The 14,739-nt window shown below is 34.0% G+C and overlaps 1 protein-coding gene across 1 annotated transcript; it reads right to left on the bottom strand.

Annotated features, from left to right (window-relative positions):
- Positions 1-6,127: 6,127 nt before the first annotated feature.
- Positions 6,128-13,935, bottom strand: LOC122275308. The gene is made up of 9 exons (XM_043084315.1): positions 13,866-13,935; positions 13,187-13,301; positions 12,149-12,865; positions 10,577-10,765; positions 10,178-10,269; positions 8,531-8,590; positions 8,375-8,444; positions 6,879-7,082; positions 6,128-6,747 (listed from the first exon to the last, which is right to left on the bottom strand). The coding sequence occupies exons 2-9, from the start codon at positions 13,241-13,243 to the stop codon at positions 6,364-6,366; spliced, it is 1,773 nt and encodes a 590-aa protein (XP_042940249.1). The 5' UTR covers positions 13,244-13,301; positions 13,866-13,935; the 3' UTR covers positions 6,128-6,363.
- Between the last annotated feature and the right edge of the window lie 804 nt (positions 13,936-14,739).

Here is a 14,739-nt window from a genome sequence, read left to right as displayed (position 1 = left end):
TTAGGAGTAGAAGAATATAACAGAGGTGAATAGATCATATGATCTGTTGCACCAGTATCTAGAATCCAAGAAAATTTAGAATTTAACTTGGTAGAAGCAGAATTACATTTATTTAAAGGGTTACCAGAAAACTGAGAGGTAGTGGCTAGATTTACTACTGTTGTGGTTATACCAGTGTTCTAAGTAGAGGAATTTGAATTGGCAAGTGCTAAGAGCTTATTGAATTCTTCAGCAATTAAACTAAACCTTTGATTCTCATTACTGTTTTGAATGTAGACCTCTTCAGTTGAAATGACTGTATGTGCAGAGGGAGGATTTCTTTTTCCCTTGGGTCCAATCCATCCTGGTGGATAACCATGCAATTCAAAGCATTTGTCAATTGTATGGCCATTGTAGCCACAATGAGTACAATGTAGTGAGGATTTCTTTGACTTGTCTTTGTACAACTTGGACTGAGTATTTAGATTAGGCTGAGTATGTTGCTTTGCTAACAAAGCATGTGTTTCAGTAGGTGTAAAATTCGTCAATTGCCTCTGACTTTCTTCTTGAAGCAACAAAGAAAAAACTTTAGCCATGCTAGGCAATGGAACAACAAGCAACAATTGACTTCTTACAGAAGCATAAGAATCATTAAGGCCTACAAGAAACTTCAACACATAATCTGACTGTTGTCGAAGAAGTAAGAAATTGAACAAATCACATGTGCAAGAAGCCATCTTGCCACACATACAGGTTGGAAAAGGCCTATAGCTGACATATTCATCCCAAAGAGTCTTAAAAGCACAGAAATACTCTGAAATTGATTATGAACCCTGGTTTATACATCTTAAAGATTTTTCAAGATGAAAAACCCTTGGGCCATCACTTCTCAAATATATTGTTTTTAATTCATTCTAGAGATCTACAGTAGAGGCGACATAAAACAAGCTATTTCTAATATCTTTAGAAATAGAATTCATAAGCCAAGAAAGTACTAAATTGTTGGCACGAAGCCAAGCAGTGTGAAGAATCCGCTAATTAATAGGAGGAGCAGAAATTGAACCATAAATAAAGGTTACCTTATTCTTGATAGTCAGAGCAATTGTAATCAAGCGGCTCTAGGAGATGTAATTGTCTCCTACAAATACTTCTGAGACCAAGAGAGAACCTAGATTATCACTAGGATGAAGATAATATGGGCTAGAAGAGTCATCCGAAGGATTTATTGGAGTTTCTGAAGAACTATTAAAGTTTGCTTCTGGCATTTTACCAAGAAAAATGCAAGAAGATTCTCGAGAAAATTCCCGAGCAGAATTTACAATTTAAATTGCAAAGATAGAAGGAGGAGAAGAGATGCGGAAGCAAGTATGATTTTCAACCTAATACCATGTTGAGAACTTGATAATCAGAGAATGAAAACTGAAATCTTAGAAAGAAAACGAGAGAACTCGAGAGCTTGTGCAATTTGAATTAATTAAAATGAATTACTTGATGTGAAATACAGAAGATCCTTTTAATATTTATACTACACAAAAGTAATAACTGTTATAACAGAAATAACTGCATTATCTTAAATCTACTCTGGCCTCTTTTCTGCTTTTAACTTCTCTACCTTAGACTTCAATTCCAAGCTGTCGATATGAGAGGCTATACTCCAAGACAAATCTCCAATTTATTTGAACTTATTTAATAAATAAGAGATAAGTAGATAAAGCAAATAACTTTCTTTTCACTTTTTTTTTTTTTTTTTATCTATTTCTATATATTTACTCGAAATCATTGATGATTTGATTAGAATACCAATTTATCTCCCGTATGAAAAGATGGTTTTTACTTTTACTATAAATGGTTTTTCAAATAATATAAAGATATTAAAATATTGTTGTGATAATATTTGATGTTATAATCTAGATGTTATATTTGATGTTACAATATTTGTTGTAAATGGTTGCCATAATCTAGATGTTATGTATATTGAAAAAAATGTTAATGATAATATACTAAGCGCTCTAATGTCAACAAAAGGGAAGACGAAATATACAACTAACTCTCGTAAAGATTTAAAGAAGTGGAGATAAAGAGGGAGTTGCATTTGTAAGATAATAAATCGTTAGCTTATATACCCCTTGATTGGTATACACTATCAAATGATTAAAAAAAAAAAAAAATTATGTAAGTGGTTCATAGCAATCAAATAACCTGAAGGCTATGCCTTGAATATGTCAAGATGTGTGCAAACCAGTGTTTTAAATTTCGTACCATACTGGCCGATACAGCCGAAATATAGCGTACCAGAATCCTAACTGGTACAAAGAATAGATCTATTTCGTACCGGCTAAAATATCAGCCGTATTAGTATGTTTCGATCAGTATCGGCCGGTATTTCGGATTTCAGCCAAAATTGGTATTTCGGCTGGTACATATAATAGGGGCGGATTGAGTCAACTGGATATTTTTGTGATTTTGTTAAAATGTAGAGGCATTTTCGGACTGTTACCTTACTAGACTGCACCTCGTTTTAGGAAAATAAAGTAAAAAGGACAAGCCCTCGTTTTAGGACAAAAAAAGTCAAAAGGACAAGATGTTACTGCTGCAAGTCTGACCTTAAAATAGCATTTTAATTTTTTAATTAATTTAAAATAGATACGAATATTTTCTATTCTAAATAAAATAAAATAAAAATATATTATGTCTTTTCTTGCTTGAAAGTTCAGAATTGTATTATTATTTTATGTGATCTTAATCAATTTTATTATTATTTATTTTAGTTGGTATTATTATTTTTTATTTTTTATGTGATCTCAAGATGAGTGCTTTTATTTTATTAATTGGATTTAGGCTTATTTAATTTTACAAGTATGTGTATTGTGTTAAAACTTAACACTTGTATTGAGAAGTAGTATTATTGAGTTTATGACTTATTTTATTATTATTTTAGAATATAGTTTATGTGCATATATATATAATTTATACATATATAGACTATTCCAAAACGGCACCAGTACCAAAATATTTTATTTTAGTACCTTGACTGATACAATCTCCGGTACGGTATTCAAAACTTTGGTGCAAACCCCTAATTGAAAGATAACTAGTTTTAAAAGTTACAACTATCATGTATTTTTGCAGCATATGTTGCCAATTGGGGTGAGTAGAAACCTGAATCAAGATGTTCATGTAGCTCTGAAAGAATGAGAAGGATTTTTTAGGGACATTTGCAGTAGAACATTAAGAGTTGATGCATTAATAAGAATGGAAGCTGACATTACCGTGATATTGTGCAAATTAGAAAGTTTATGTCCACCATCATTCTTCGATGTAATTGTTCAGTTGGTTGTGTACCTGCCTCGTGAGGCTTTAGTTACTATCCCGATCCAGTATATATGAATGTATTTTATTGAACGGTTTTTTGGAATACTTAAGCGATCTGTGAGGAATAAGGCTCATCTGGAAGGTTTGATTACAGAGTCATACATTGATAATGAATAACATAAATTTTGTTTTATGTATTTTCTTGGAGTTGATACTAGAACAAAATTATTAAGGTGGACATTTGGGAGTTAATTAATCATTCTCCATATTTTCTCAAACCACATATCGCATACGTACACAAAGGGACTATAACTTAAGTAGACGAGAGTTTGATAGGAGCCCGATGGTATGTATTGAATAACTTTATAGAGATTGACAAGTACTTGAAGTTAGTGATCTGTGCGTATAAAAATAACTTAAAAGTCTTGGAAGATAATATAACTTATATGGATTAATTGTTAATTTCAACATGTGTAGTGAACATATTCAATTACTTCGAATGGATGATATAACTGACGTAAAAAATAAGAACGAAGAAGAGTTCACCGCTTGGTTTGAACAAATGGTATTGCTAAACAATGTATTACTACCTACGAATTTCATATCACTAAAATAGATTTTTTCTTATTTAACACTAATATAACTGAAATAAAATTTATTAATATAGGTTGTGTCTAGATATGGTGATAATTCAGAAGAAACCTCAAGTGAATTGTATGTTTTAGCACGTGGTCCATCCAGGCGGGCTATTCAATACTCAGTATGTTTGGTGTGTGGATATAGGTTTCATACGACTGACAGAGAATGATATAAAAAAAAAAATCAAAATTGTGGGATCATATTCGAAGGAAGCCACGAGGAGAAGAACATTGACTTATTAAGAGTCATCCAAGATATCATTGGGCTAAAGTACTTGGGGGGACATATAGTATGATTATTTGAATGTAATTGGTGATATGTCTCAAATCTTAAGTTGGGAGTGCATAATGATAAATATTTTGTGAGTGTTAATGCATCTCACACATAGTATGAAGAGGATCCTTTCATTTTTGCTTGCCAAACAAATCAAATTTTATACTTAAATGACTTGGAGTATGGAAATCCATAGTGAGTAGTACATAAGTTTGCACTAAGAAAAATATATGATTACATTATTGAGATAAATGGACCACAAGAAGAATTTGATGGTCCAATAAATGAATAAGCATATAAAAAAAAATGAATTAGGCATCAATTTATTTATTGATCTCAGCCAAATGACATAGTTCCATTGCGTAAAGAAAATGTTGGACCATAAGTATATGTATAAGTATCGTTGTTGTAAAAATAAGAATATTTTTGCAAATAATAATTTATTACGGTTTAAAACAACTATGCCTCCCAAACGTAAAGCAACTTGTTTACCATCTCCATCCATTACTGACTCCCCAATTGGTTCATCTGCCACTGATGGTGGCCAACATCAGCAAACCCAGAACAATGTATGTTATTTGTGAAACTAGAAGGGTTTATATTATGATTTAAGTAATAGTGTCTTAAAAATAAAATACTAAACTATAGTATATACTCTATTGTATAGCTGTTGTAAGCCATCATCAAGATAGAGGTGTTAGTAGAGTTGTTTGTAAAGAAAAAGTATGGAAAGCGGGAAAAATTAAAGTTAATATTCTTGATAATCACACCGGTAGCTCTTGGGATCCGACAACTTGGCTTACCTCCTTTGTTAGTACCCTAACCTAGACATATACACACATGGTTACATCCTTCTAGGCTAAGGTTCACCAAGACGTGAAAGATTACATCAAAACTCGTAGCCTAGTGAGGAAGTTACTTAGAAAACAATTTTATTAAAATAATACTTAATTTATAATTAGTTTATTTTTGGATTAATCGTTTCGCACTATTTCAAGAATGAGTTTGAATTTAATTTTAGCCGATGAGAGAATTGAGTAACGGTTGATGAGCAATGCGTTTTGGAGGTACAAAAATAGATGACATGCACACTATTAAAAGTTTAATAATGCAACAGAGGCGCATCAAACTCTTTCCAAAACATGCCACCAAACGAATGGGAGAAGTTTTGTTATATGTTTGAAGATCCAACATATCAAGTAATTTCTCTACTATCTTTCTTTATTATATATGTTATATTTATTAAACAAATATAATAATAATGTTGGTTCTTTTCTTGTAGCAACAGAGTACAGTCAACAAAATAAATAGAGCAAACTTAACGATACACCATCATGGCACACACAATAGTACATGATTGACAGCCAAATGGAAGCATCTAAAAGTGAATAAACCTAAGAACTAGAAGAAAAAAATTATTATTTTAATGATGGATCTCCCCTTTTTTTTTCAAATGAAATGCACATAACATAGTTTGCAAACTTCAAAATTATATCTAGTATTATTCTTTTTTATTCATTACAATTGTAAATCGTAGTTGGGCAATATGACTTATTTTGATCCATTACAATTTTAGACAATCTTAAATGTTCATTAATTATTACAAAACATAATTGATTCGCCTATCTTTGCCTTACTTTAAACCCGTTGACAGGTTTGAGGAGTGAGATGAGAAATTTTTGTTTTAGATGAAAGTTTAAAATATTATTTTTTTAATATTAAAAAAGTTGAAATGTTTATTATATTTTATATGGAAATATAAGAAAGTTATAATGATAAGATAAGATAAGATAAGATAAGATAAGATGAGAATTTTATATCTCATCCCATACCCCAAACCTACCCAATTTTTATGTACAGCTATACATGTCTTTATCGGCCAATGAGAGCTTTGAATCAAGTAAACCACATCAAAATTTGAATAATAGTTTCAAGTCTTAAATACAAATTACAAATTCTCTTAGTAGTCGTTAAAGATTACATTCTAACATTCGGGTATCACATCCATCGTCTTCTCCATGATCCTTCACTATCTTTTCTAAACCAGTCTAACTTGCAAAAATTAGTAGTACAACCAGCAAGATGAATCACTCTTTTTTTTTCTGGGTCAGGAGCCTGGCCACTGCCCAATGGTGCAGAATGTATAGAACAAGCATATAGTCAATGTATGGGAAGATAATACACATCATCTAATGCGTCACCAGCAGTTGGGGGCAAGTTATTCCGAGAAAATCTTGTACGAACTTGGGCATGAGTCTCTGCCTCATGCTGGAACATCTTAACCAACTCTTCAAGCTCCAATATCCTGACTTCAACCTGCTCCCCCTTAATAGGCCTCTTCAACCCAAGATAAACCAGTCCAACTACAATCAGTAGAAATCCCAAGAAGAAGAGGATCGCTGCAAATAAACCAAATGCATATGGTGTACTCTCTGATCCAGGGATTCCGTCAACATTGATCCCGAATAGCCCAGTGATGATAGAAAGAATAAGGCCACAGCCCCCAAAAACAGCAAGATTATGGGTTACTCGAAGGCTTTTATCCTGAATTGATATTTCTCAAAGATGAAAACTTATGTTAATATAGGAAGATAGATGAAATGAGTGGCCAAATTAACTATTACCCAGCTCTAAAATATTCACTGTAGATTTTGGTTTTGTTCATTTACACAAACCTGCAGCCATGCACGAACAGTACTTTGCATCACATCTTGAATGGTAAACAGGCGGCCACGAACGGCTTCTTGATCCTCAATCATTTCTCTTGTACTTTTTCTTATTCCCTCTAACAAGCTTCTTGCCACATTTCCTCTAAAATGTTGGAGAAGTTCAAACACAATCTCTTCTCTTGCATGAAGTGACCACTTCACTCTGATCACCTGTCATCAGAATTGCAAAATTATAGATTGCAGTCTTCGTACATATAAAATTCAGTGGCTGTGCAACCTCACAAGACTGTCAAATAGAAATTAGACAGTAATTGAAGGTTCAAGAAATATGGAGCCAACACATAAAGTTGACTTTTCCCAATTTCCAAAATTTCTTTTTTGACAAGTCATTTGCGTATTTTTTAAATGGTATTGAGTCGAGAATAATTCTTTTTTTTTAATACGGCAAGAAGAAATCATCAGACGGAAAATAATGCAAATGACAACTAATGCCCGTAATTTCACATGGACGTTAAAACCAAGCCCCTAATGGTAGTAGAAATCCACATAAGAATCAGCAATTAACAATCAGATATATCTTAATCTGACTCACCATCAAAACTAGCATATAACATGCTAAACACAAACACTCTCTCTGCCTCTCTCTCCACCAGAGTATTTCTGGAGGAGTATCACCATTCCCATCCAATCCCATTCTCCATGATCTATAAGCCTTCCACAACAATATGGTTTCTTAGATAGATGATCCATGCGTAAACTCTTGGAAAGGTCAACTTTCTTTCTGTGGCTTCAGTCTCAGGTTACAGGATGGGATTTTGAATATTCAACATAAACTCCAGCAATCAGCCAAATTCTACCATTTGAAAAGAGAGAAAACTTAAAGCGGTTCTACTTAAAAGTTGCTTGGACTGCCTGTCTGTACCCCATAGGCTGGATAGCATTCAAGGATACATTATAGGAATCCAAAAGGTGAAAAAATTTAATCCATAGTTGTCTACTCAGATGTTTGATTCCGATTATCCTAAAGAAAAGAGGTAAAAAATGCAAGGAAAAATGGAGATTTCTCTTAAGCTTGGCTGGGCATATCCCCCTAAATTCTGGTCCAGTGATTTTTCAAATCTCATATAACTCTTCTTCTAATTTGCTAGGACTATAGAATTTTTATTTGTGGTTCATTAGAAAGATTGGTTCTGTACCCTTTGTTTTACTATATTTTAATGCCCTGTTTTAACTTTTGTTTATTTCTGTTCTATGGCATTATGGGGCATACTTGGTACTCATTGTAATGTATTCATTATTTATTTGAAAAAAGTAATAATATATTAACTGCCATCACAAAGAAAGAAGTAGGAAAATAAGTGAAAGGGTCACTTCATAGAATTCATCTAACTTTATTACTCACTTAGCAGTTAGGACATAGAATTCTATAAATATCATATACGAGCTGGCATACTCATGGATAATTTTCAGCGTCTCTATTCTAGCAAGGAGAAGTAACATACCTGTCTCGATAACTTTCTGATTTCTTGGTTGAGAATTACACTAAAGAGTTGCACATCTTCTTGGTTTCTCCTATTCATAGAGTAAATTGTAGGTCAACATTGTAGTACTTCAAACGTTGGGCAAAGAATATTTTGAAAATATAGAGGTAACAAAACCTGTTCATGAACTTCAATTCAATCTCGTCTGCTGCCCCAAATATGTCTTTACGAAATAGCCTATAAAACAAAACAAAAAACATAAATCAAAGCCACACAATTACAAAAATTATTATGACATTATGCATGATGAAACAGAAATATGACTAAACTATTGATATAGGAAAACTGACAGATTTAACAAATATCATATAGTGAAAGAGGAGCAATTTGAATGGCAATAACTAATTTTACATGTGTCTGCCTCAACGCACTTCAATAATACTGGGCACATGTGTGAATATGCATGAGGACATGTGTGTGTGTGTAGTGAGAGAGGGAGCGAATGCTCTCGATTCTTTTTTTTATGATAAGGAACTCTGGAGACTGTGCGAACGCAACATGTCTTTTTACCCAGCCAAACCCCATACCCATGTAACTAGCCCACATAATATGGACCAGGTAAATCAGCGGCTTTTTCACTGAGCGTCAGTGGCCTCTAAAAACTGTTTGCATCCCAAGGTTTAAACGTTAGACATCAGGGGAGCATACCCCCGAGACCAAGGCTTACCACTTGTCTCAAACATCATCATTGCATAAAGTCTACTTCTACTATTATATTTTATCTGGTACTCTTGGAATTCACATGTTAACTACAAGTTCATCATCCTTGAAGACACAACATCAACCCAATTTGAGAACAGAAAAGAAGATGGACATCAATGCATTAATCAAGATTTTGAGAGATATGGGACTGGACAAACGGAGAAGAGACAGATTTTTTTTTGTTTTTTTTTTTATACGTAATCAAGAAGTTTTATTCATAGAATAGGTTACCTTTAGTATGGGATAAAGTCCTGAATTTGTTTTTCATTTGTAAACTAAGGTAGATTCTCTTCCACATTTAATAGGACCAGGACTAAATGGAATACAAACAAGCCCCCAATGGGATGTATTGCTTACAGATCTACCAAAAACATTATATCAATTAATGCCAATAAATTGTATTTTCAGTTGTATATTTACATTAGCAGTCCCAATCCAAAGACAAAACAAAAGTTTAGTAAATTAGAAGATCATAAAAACCAGTAGAAAATTGCAAAACCTCTGCCAAGATCAAAACAAAGAGTTTGGCCTCATGTCAAGGAGCATTGAAGTACTTCTTCGCACGGAAATCGATAAAAGATTAAATGGATTATATCAACAGACAGCAAACTTAGAAGAGTATTTCATGAACCATAATACATGTCAATTTCTTTTGTACACATCATGCCACTCATGTCAATTACCAATGTATGTGACAATATAGCTAGAAAGAAAAGGGTGGAAATGGAGACATTTCACACAACTCACAAGATATCGTTAATGATGAGGAATCCCAGAGACCGTGCAAACGCAAGATATATTTAACCTGGTTAAATCCTGGACCCGTGTAATGCATCCCCATCACACAGATCAGGTAAATCATTGGCTTTTCACCAATGGGACGTGGCCCCTAGAAATTGTTTGCACCTAAGGGTTCGAACCTTAGACCTGATGGGAATATACCACCAAAACCAAGGCCCTTACCACTTGAGCCAACCCCTAGAAGCAGTAAAAATTGAATACATGAATCTACATAAATGTCCATGCATTATTAAAGTAGTAATCTAGCAATATTATTATTACCTATCATCCCATTGAGTAAGGCGGCAAGCCAAATGTGCAATGACTTCATGCACTGTTCTTGGTGTATTATAACCTCCAGAAGAAAGCAGCTCCTATACAAAAGCAACACACTAACACACTAAATCAATGATGCAAAAATGGAGTAAAAAGTAAAGTTCTGCACGTTTGCAATCAGGGAAAGCTTATCATATTTTAATGGGAAGGGCCAAATGGAACAAATTTGTTTGGATTGATATGTATATAATTTTTCAAAAGCTTGGGGATCTTTCTGCAAAGAAGTAGAAAAGTTGGTGACAATTTATTAACTTTGTTCCCCCTCTCTTGGGTGTAAATCAATCCCTGTTTCAAACCATAAACCTTGAGCCAGTTAAACATATCTTTATTTCAAGAGTGAACAACCTGAACTTCTGTGATACCCAACACATTTGTTTTGGAAACATTTCCCTTTAAGTGCAATGCTGTTATTAGGAAGTTTTGTGCTTGCCAAGACCGAAGAACAATGGGGATGTCATCCTCATCAACAAAAGGAACACCAACTGATTGTCCCAAGAGCTCGAATAACAGCCCCCCAGCAACTCTAACTGGGACCTGAATAACAGTACAAAGCACAATAAAGAATCCAACACAATCAGAGTTTCGGAAAAGTTTGTACACCACAATTCATGAACTTTTGAACATTGAAGAAATTACAATTATTTGTTTCACTGATCAAAAAATGATCTAGTGCAATCCCTATAAGCCATCTCAATTTCCTTATATGTGATCTAGTGCAAGGGTGGGAGGGATTGTCGACAAAGAATGAAGCAATTATTGATGGTCAGTACTGCAATTGCACATGTCAACTAGACCTGACTTCCTGAGTTCAGCAACACAATCAGTAATTTAATTTAGCTATGACATTCTTTTGATGATTAATAGCTCATCAATGTCATCATGTCATCATAAGAGCAATCACACATTTGAGTATTCAAAGTTTAGACCCAGATGGCTTGGGCATATGGCTAGAAGTGTTATCATTTGAGCATTAGCATTTTGGCTATAAGAGGTTTCTGTCAAAAAGATCATTTGAATTCTCAATATTACTTTTTTCTCGTTTGTGCTGTTACTATATAGAAAAACTCCATGTAAATATGGATATAAAGCTTACGGAAGCATTACTCTGAGTGTGAAATTTTTAAGGTGGTGTTAACTTCTACATCTTCTTTCTTGCTCAATTTTATTTCCAATTTTAGCATTACTTCATAGATATCAAGTTAGGTTGCTTTCATTTGTTTTGGGAAATACATGATGGACAAGTAAAAAAGAGAAAAGAGAATAAAACAAATTTATCTACTAAGCGGCAGAAGAGGATGTGAAAGTAACGTAACAAGTTCATAGTTAAAAAAACTGATGAGATCTAGTTCAAGCGAGATTTCCTCCCCCATAGCCCAAGGGTTGTGTGTCTACTTACCAATGAAAAGGGAAAAAGAGGGCAAATTTGTCAGAGTTGGTAGGGCAAGATAACAACAGAGAAATCTGCAGACTACTGGTATTGTGCTTTACATAGGACTTTGTGCAACTGATTGACAATATATATTCTAATTATTTAACATACACTTTTATCCAAGGTTCAATCACACACTCACATATCTAGATACAGCATTCATATTTAGCTTCCCCTTGCATGGAAGTATAAATTTTTTTTTAAGTAAACTTATTTCACTAAAAGTGCAGAGGCAGCCATAGTACACAGGTTGTATACAAGAGATAACACCCTTGATTATTAAAAGAAAGACAAAAAACCAGCAGACCAGAAATGTAAGTGGTTATTAATAGTTCAGCACTCTTTATCTGCATGAGACTCTCGATACCTATCATAGCTTCAGGTCAATGATCATGTGCTACATGCGACTCGAAATATATGTTGTGTAATCCATGAAACTAGTCATACGAATAAAATTGGAAATTTCTTATACTTGTAAAGAAATCTACCTCATACAAAAGGTGTTTCATCCTGTCGCTAATTAGGAGACTTTCATCTCTTAGAGCTAAACTTACAGCCGGATGTAACAGCTGAGAATTGCTGAGCCATGCCTGAACCGAGGGGTGATCTGCACACACATGGCACCACCATGTGGGCCCTACTGGACGTTCCCAATAGGGAGCTGCTAGATCCGCAACAGTTAGGTCATCATCTATGGACTCAAACTCCGGCAAGGACAGTTCAGCATCCACTTGCACATCTTTAACAAGTTCTGAAATTCTAGCCCAGCCAATTGGTACCCAATGACTACCTTCAAGTCTTTCTATACCCTGGCATTGGCTTGATTGATGGGTCTGAACATATTTGTAGTCATCAAAAGAAGAAGTCTCATTGCTTCTGAGTTCTTTTAAGGAATACAACTCTAATAGTTTGTTCCCATCTATTGTCGGGGAAGAAGACTCGGCTTTTCCATTTGCAGGCACCTGCATCTTGAAATCTTCACCATCCACTTGCCATCGTGATGGGATTTTCGAACCAGATCTTGAATGAATTGATTTTTTTGGACCCCGGACGAATTCAAAAGCACAAATGAGCCCATCTGTCCAAAGATCATTTTGCGCATTGTCATCTTTATTAGAATAATTTTTATGGCCTCCTGGTTTCTTCATTTTATTGCCAGGGGAAGTAGAAGTGTTGTCGCTCGTGTCACTCTTCATGCGTTCCATCTACGCAAATATAGAAAATGAAACCATCAGATAACATCTATATTCTCTTGACGTTCGGTGGACAGGACACAAGGAATAAAAAATATCAATCAGCCCTTTATCTGCCATTCACACAAAATAAGAAGCTCGCGAGCATCTATTTTCTGTAACAGCTTTATTAAGGCTAACATCTGTGAAGCTCGTGTTGACATCTTGAGAAGTCAAATATGGTAGCATAACTTGGGAGACAATAAAGGTTAGCTGCAAGAGATGTTGGGTGGTCTAGACCTCTCAACAAGCTACTTCAAGAGGTGAGACTTTTCTTTATATTTATAAACTAACCATCAGCCCCTTCCACAACTGATGTGGGACAACCTCAACAATCTCTTCATCAAACATCAAACCCTGGGTCGGAGCAGTGACAATCTGTTTCTCTCGCGAATTGTTGAGCCTAAGACTGATGACCATCCCAAGTTAATAGCTTGAAAGCTTGTGTGGGAAACAAAACTTCAAAACATTTAAAAAATATTTCACCATTTCAACAGAAGTCAAAAACTCAATGGCTCTTCAAGAATTGCTTATTTTCCACCACCATCATTTAATTCACATTTAACAACTTCAAAGAAAAAAACATATTTCTCACCGCCGGAAATTGTCCAGGGACATGTAAAATGGAAACAAGGGTCCTCAACTACACAACTTTTTGAACATACTTTTTTCAACCATTCTCGGAATTCTATCCGCTCTTGTTTTCGATCATCAGATATCTAAATTTCTCCTCATCTCGGTTTATAGAATTGTCCTTATGAAAAATGTATCCGCCCAACATCATAAGCACACTATCTGATAGGTAAAGTTGAACAAGATAGAGCCTAAGTAAGCATGCAAACGAATAAAGCCAACGCAAATCAAGTGCATTATTAAAAAGCAAAAAAAAAAAAAAAGGCAGCTAGCCAAGGATTATAAATAAATAAATGACTACGAAAGATTAAAATAGGAAGGAATAAGGGAACGCGATTACCAGAGAATGAAGGTTCTGGGGAAAGTGAACGAATTTCCAGAGAGAGTAGGTGTTAAGCAAACATGCACAGTTGGCCGTGGCAAGCAAAGAAGGTTCAGTGCTAGAATCAGTTTAGCTACTCGCTATTAATTGTTACGACGATCAAATTAAACTTGTTAAGGCGGACAGCCGTTCTGCTCTGGTTGGTTTATAAGAAATATAATTAAATTATCACAACAATATTTTAATATCGTTATATTATTTGAAAAACCACTCTTGCTTTATCTACTTATCTCTTATTTATTAAAGAAGTTCAAATAAATTGGAAATTTGTTTATATTAAAATAAATCTATTAGAAATTAAGCTATTCTACTCTAGCGTCGATGTGTAGAATACACCATTCATGTCATTTAAATGGTAAAATTTGATTAGTAAAATTCAAATTTTTAATACTTATCTTCAAATCAAAATTTTAATGCTTTGCACACCGATTTGATATTATAATTTTTCATCAAAATAATGTGAAACCACCATATTTTTTTTATGAACATGAGTCTCTAATTGTGACATTAAGGTTGTGTTTGATAAGTGAAGCAGGCTGAGATTATTATTTTATTATTATTTATAAACAATTCACTACTAAGGATTACTAATATCGACCCTATGTGTACAAAATGATGCTACATGCTTAGGTAAGATGATACAATAATATCCCTATGGGTCCAAAAAGATAAAGTTAATAGGAATCTTGTTTTTGAAGTCCATAATAATGCACCTAGTTGTTTAAAGCAAGAAAAACATAATTTTTTTTCCATTTTAGAGTTATCATATTAGTCATACCAATCATGTCAAGTTTAAGTAAAATTTCATTCAAAGTGATTAATTTATAAATTC

Source organism: Carya illinoinensis, chromosome 9 (genome assembly GCF_018687715.1).
Source record: "Carya illinoinensis cultivar Pawnee chromosome 9, C.illinoinensisPawnee_v1, whole genome shotgun sequence".
NCBI classification, from domain to species: Eukaryota; Viridiplantae; Streptophyta; class Magnoliopsida; order Fagales; family Juglandaceae; genus Carya; species Carya illinoinensis.
The sequence above is the reverse complement of the archived record's forward strand: the minus strand, read 5'-3'. Positions and strand labels throughout refer to the sequence as shown.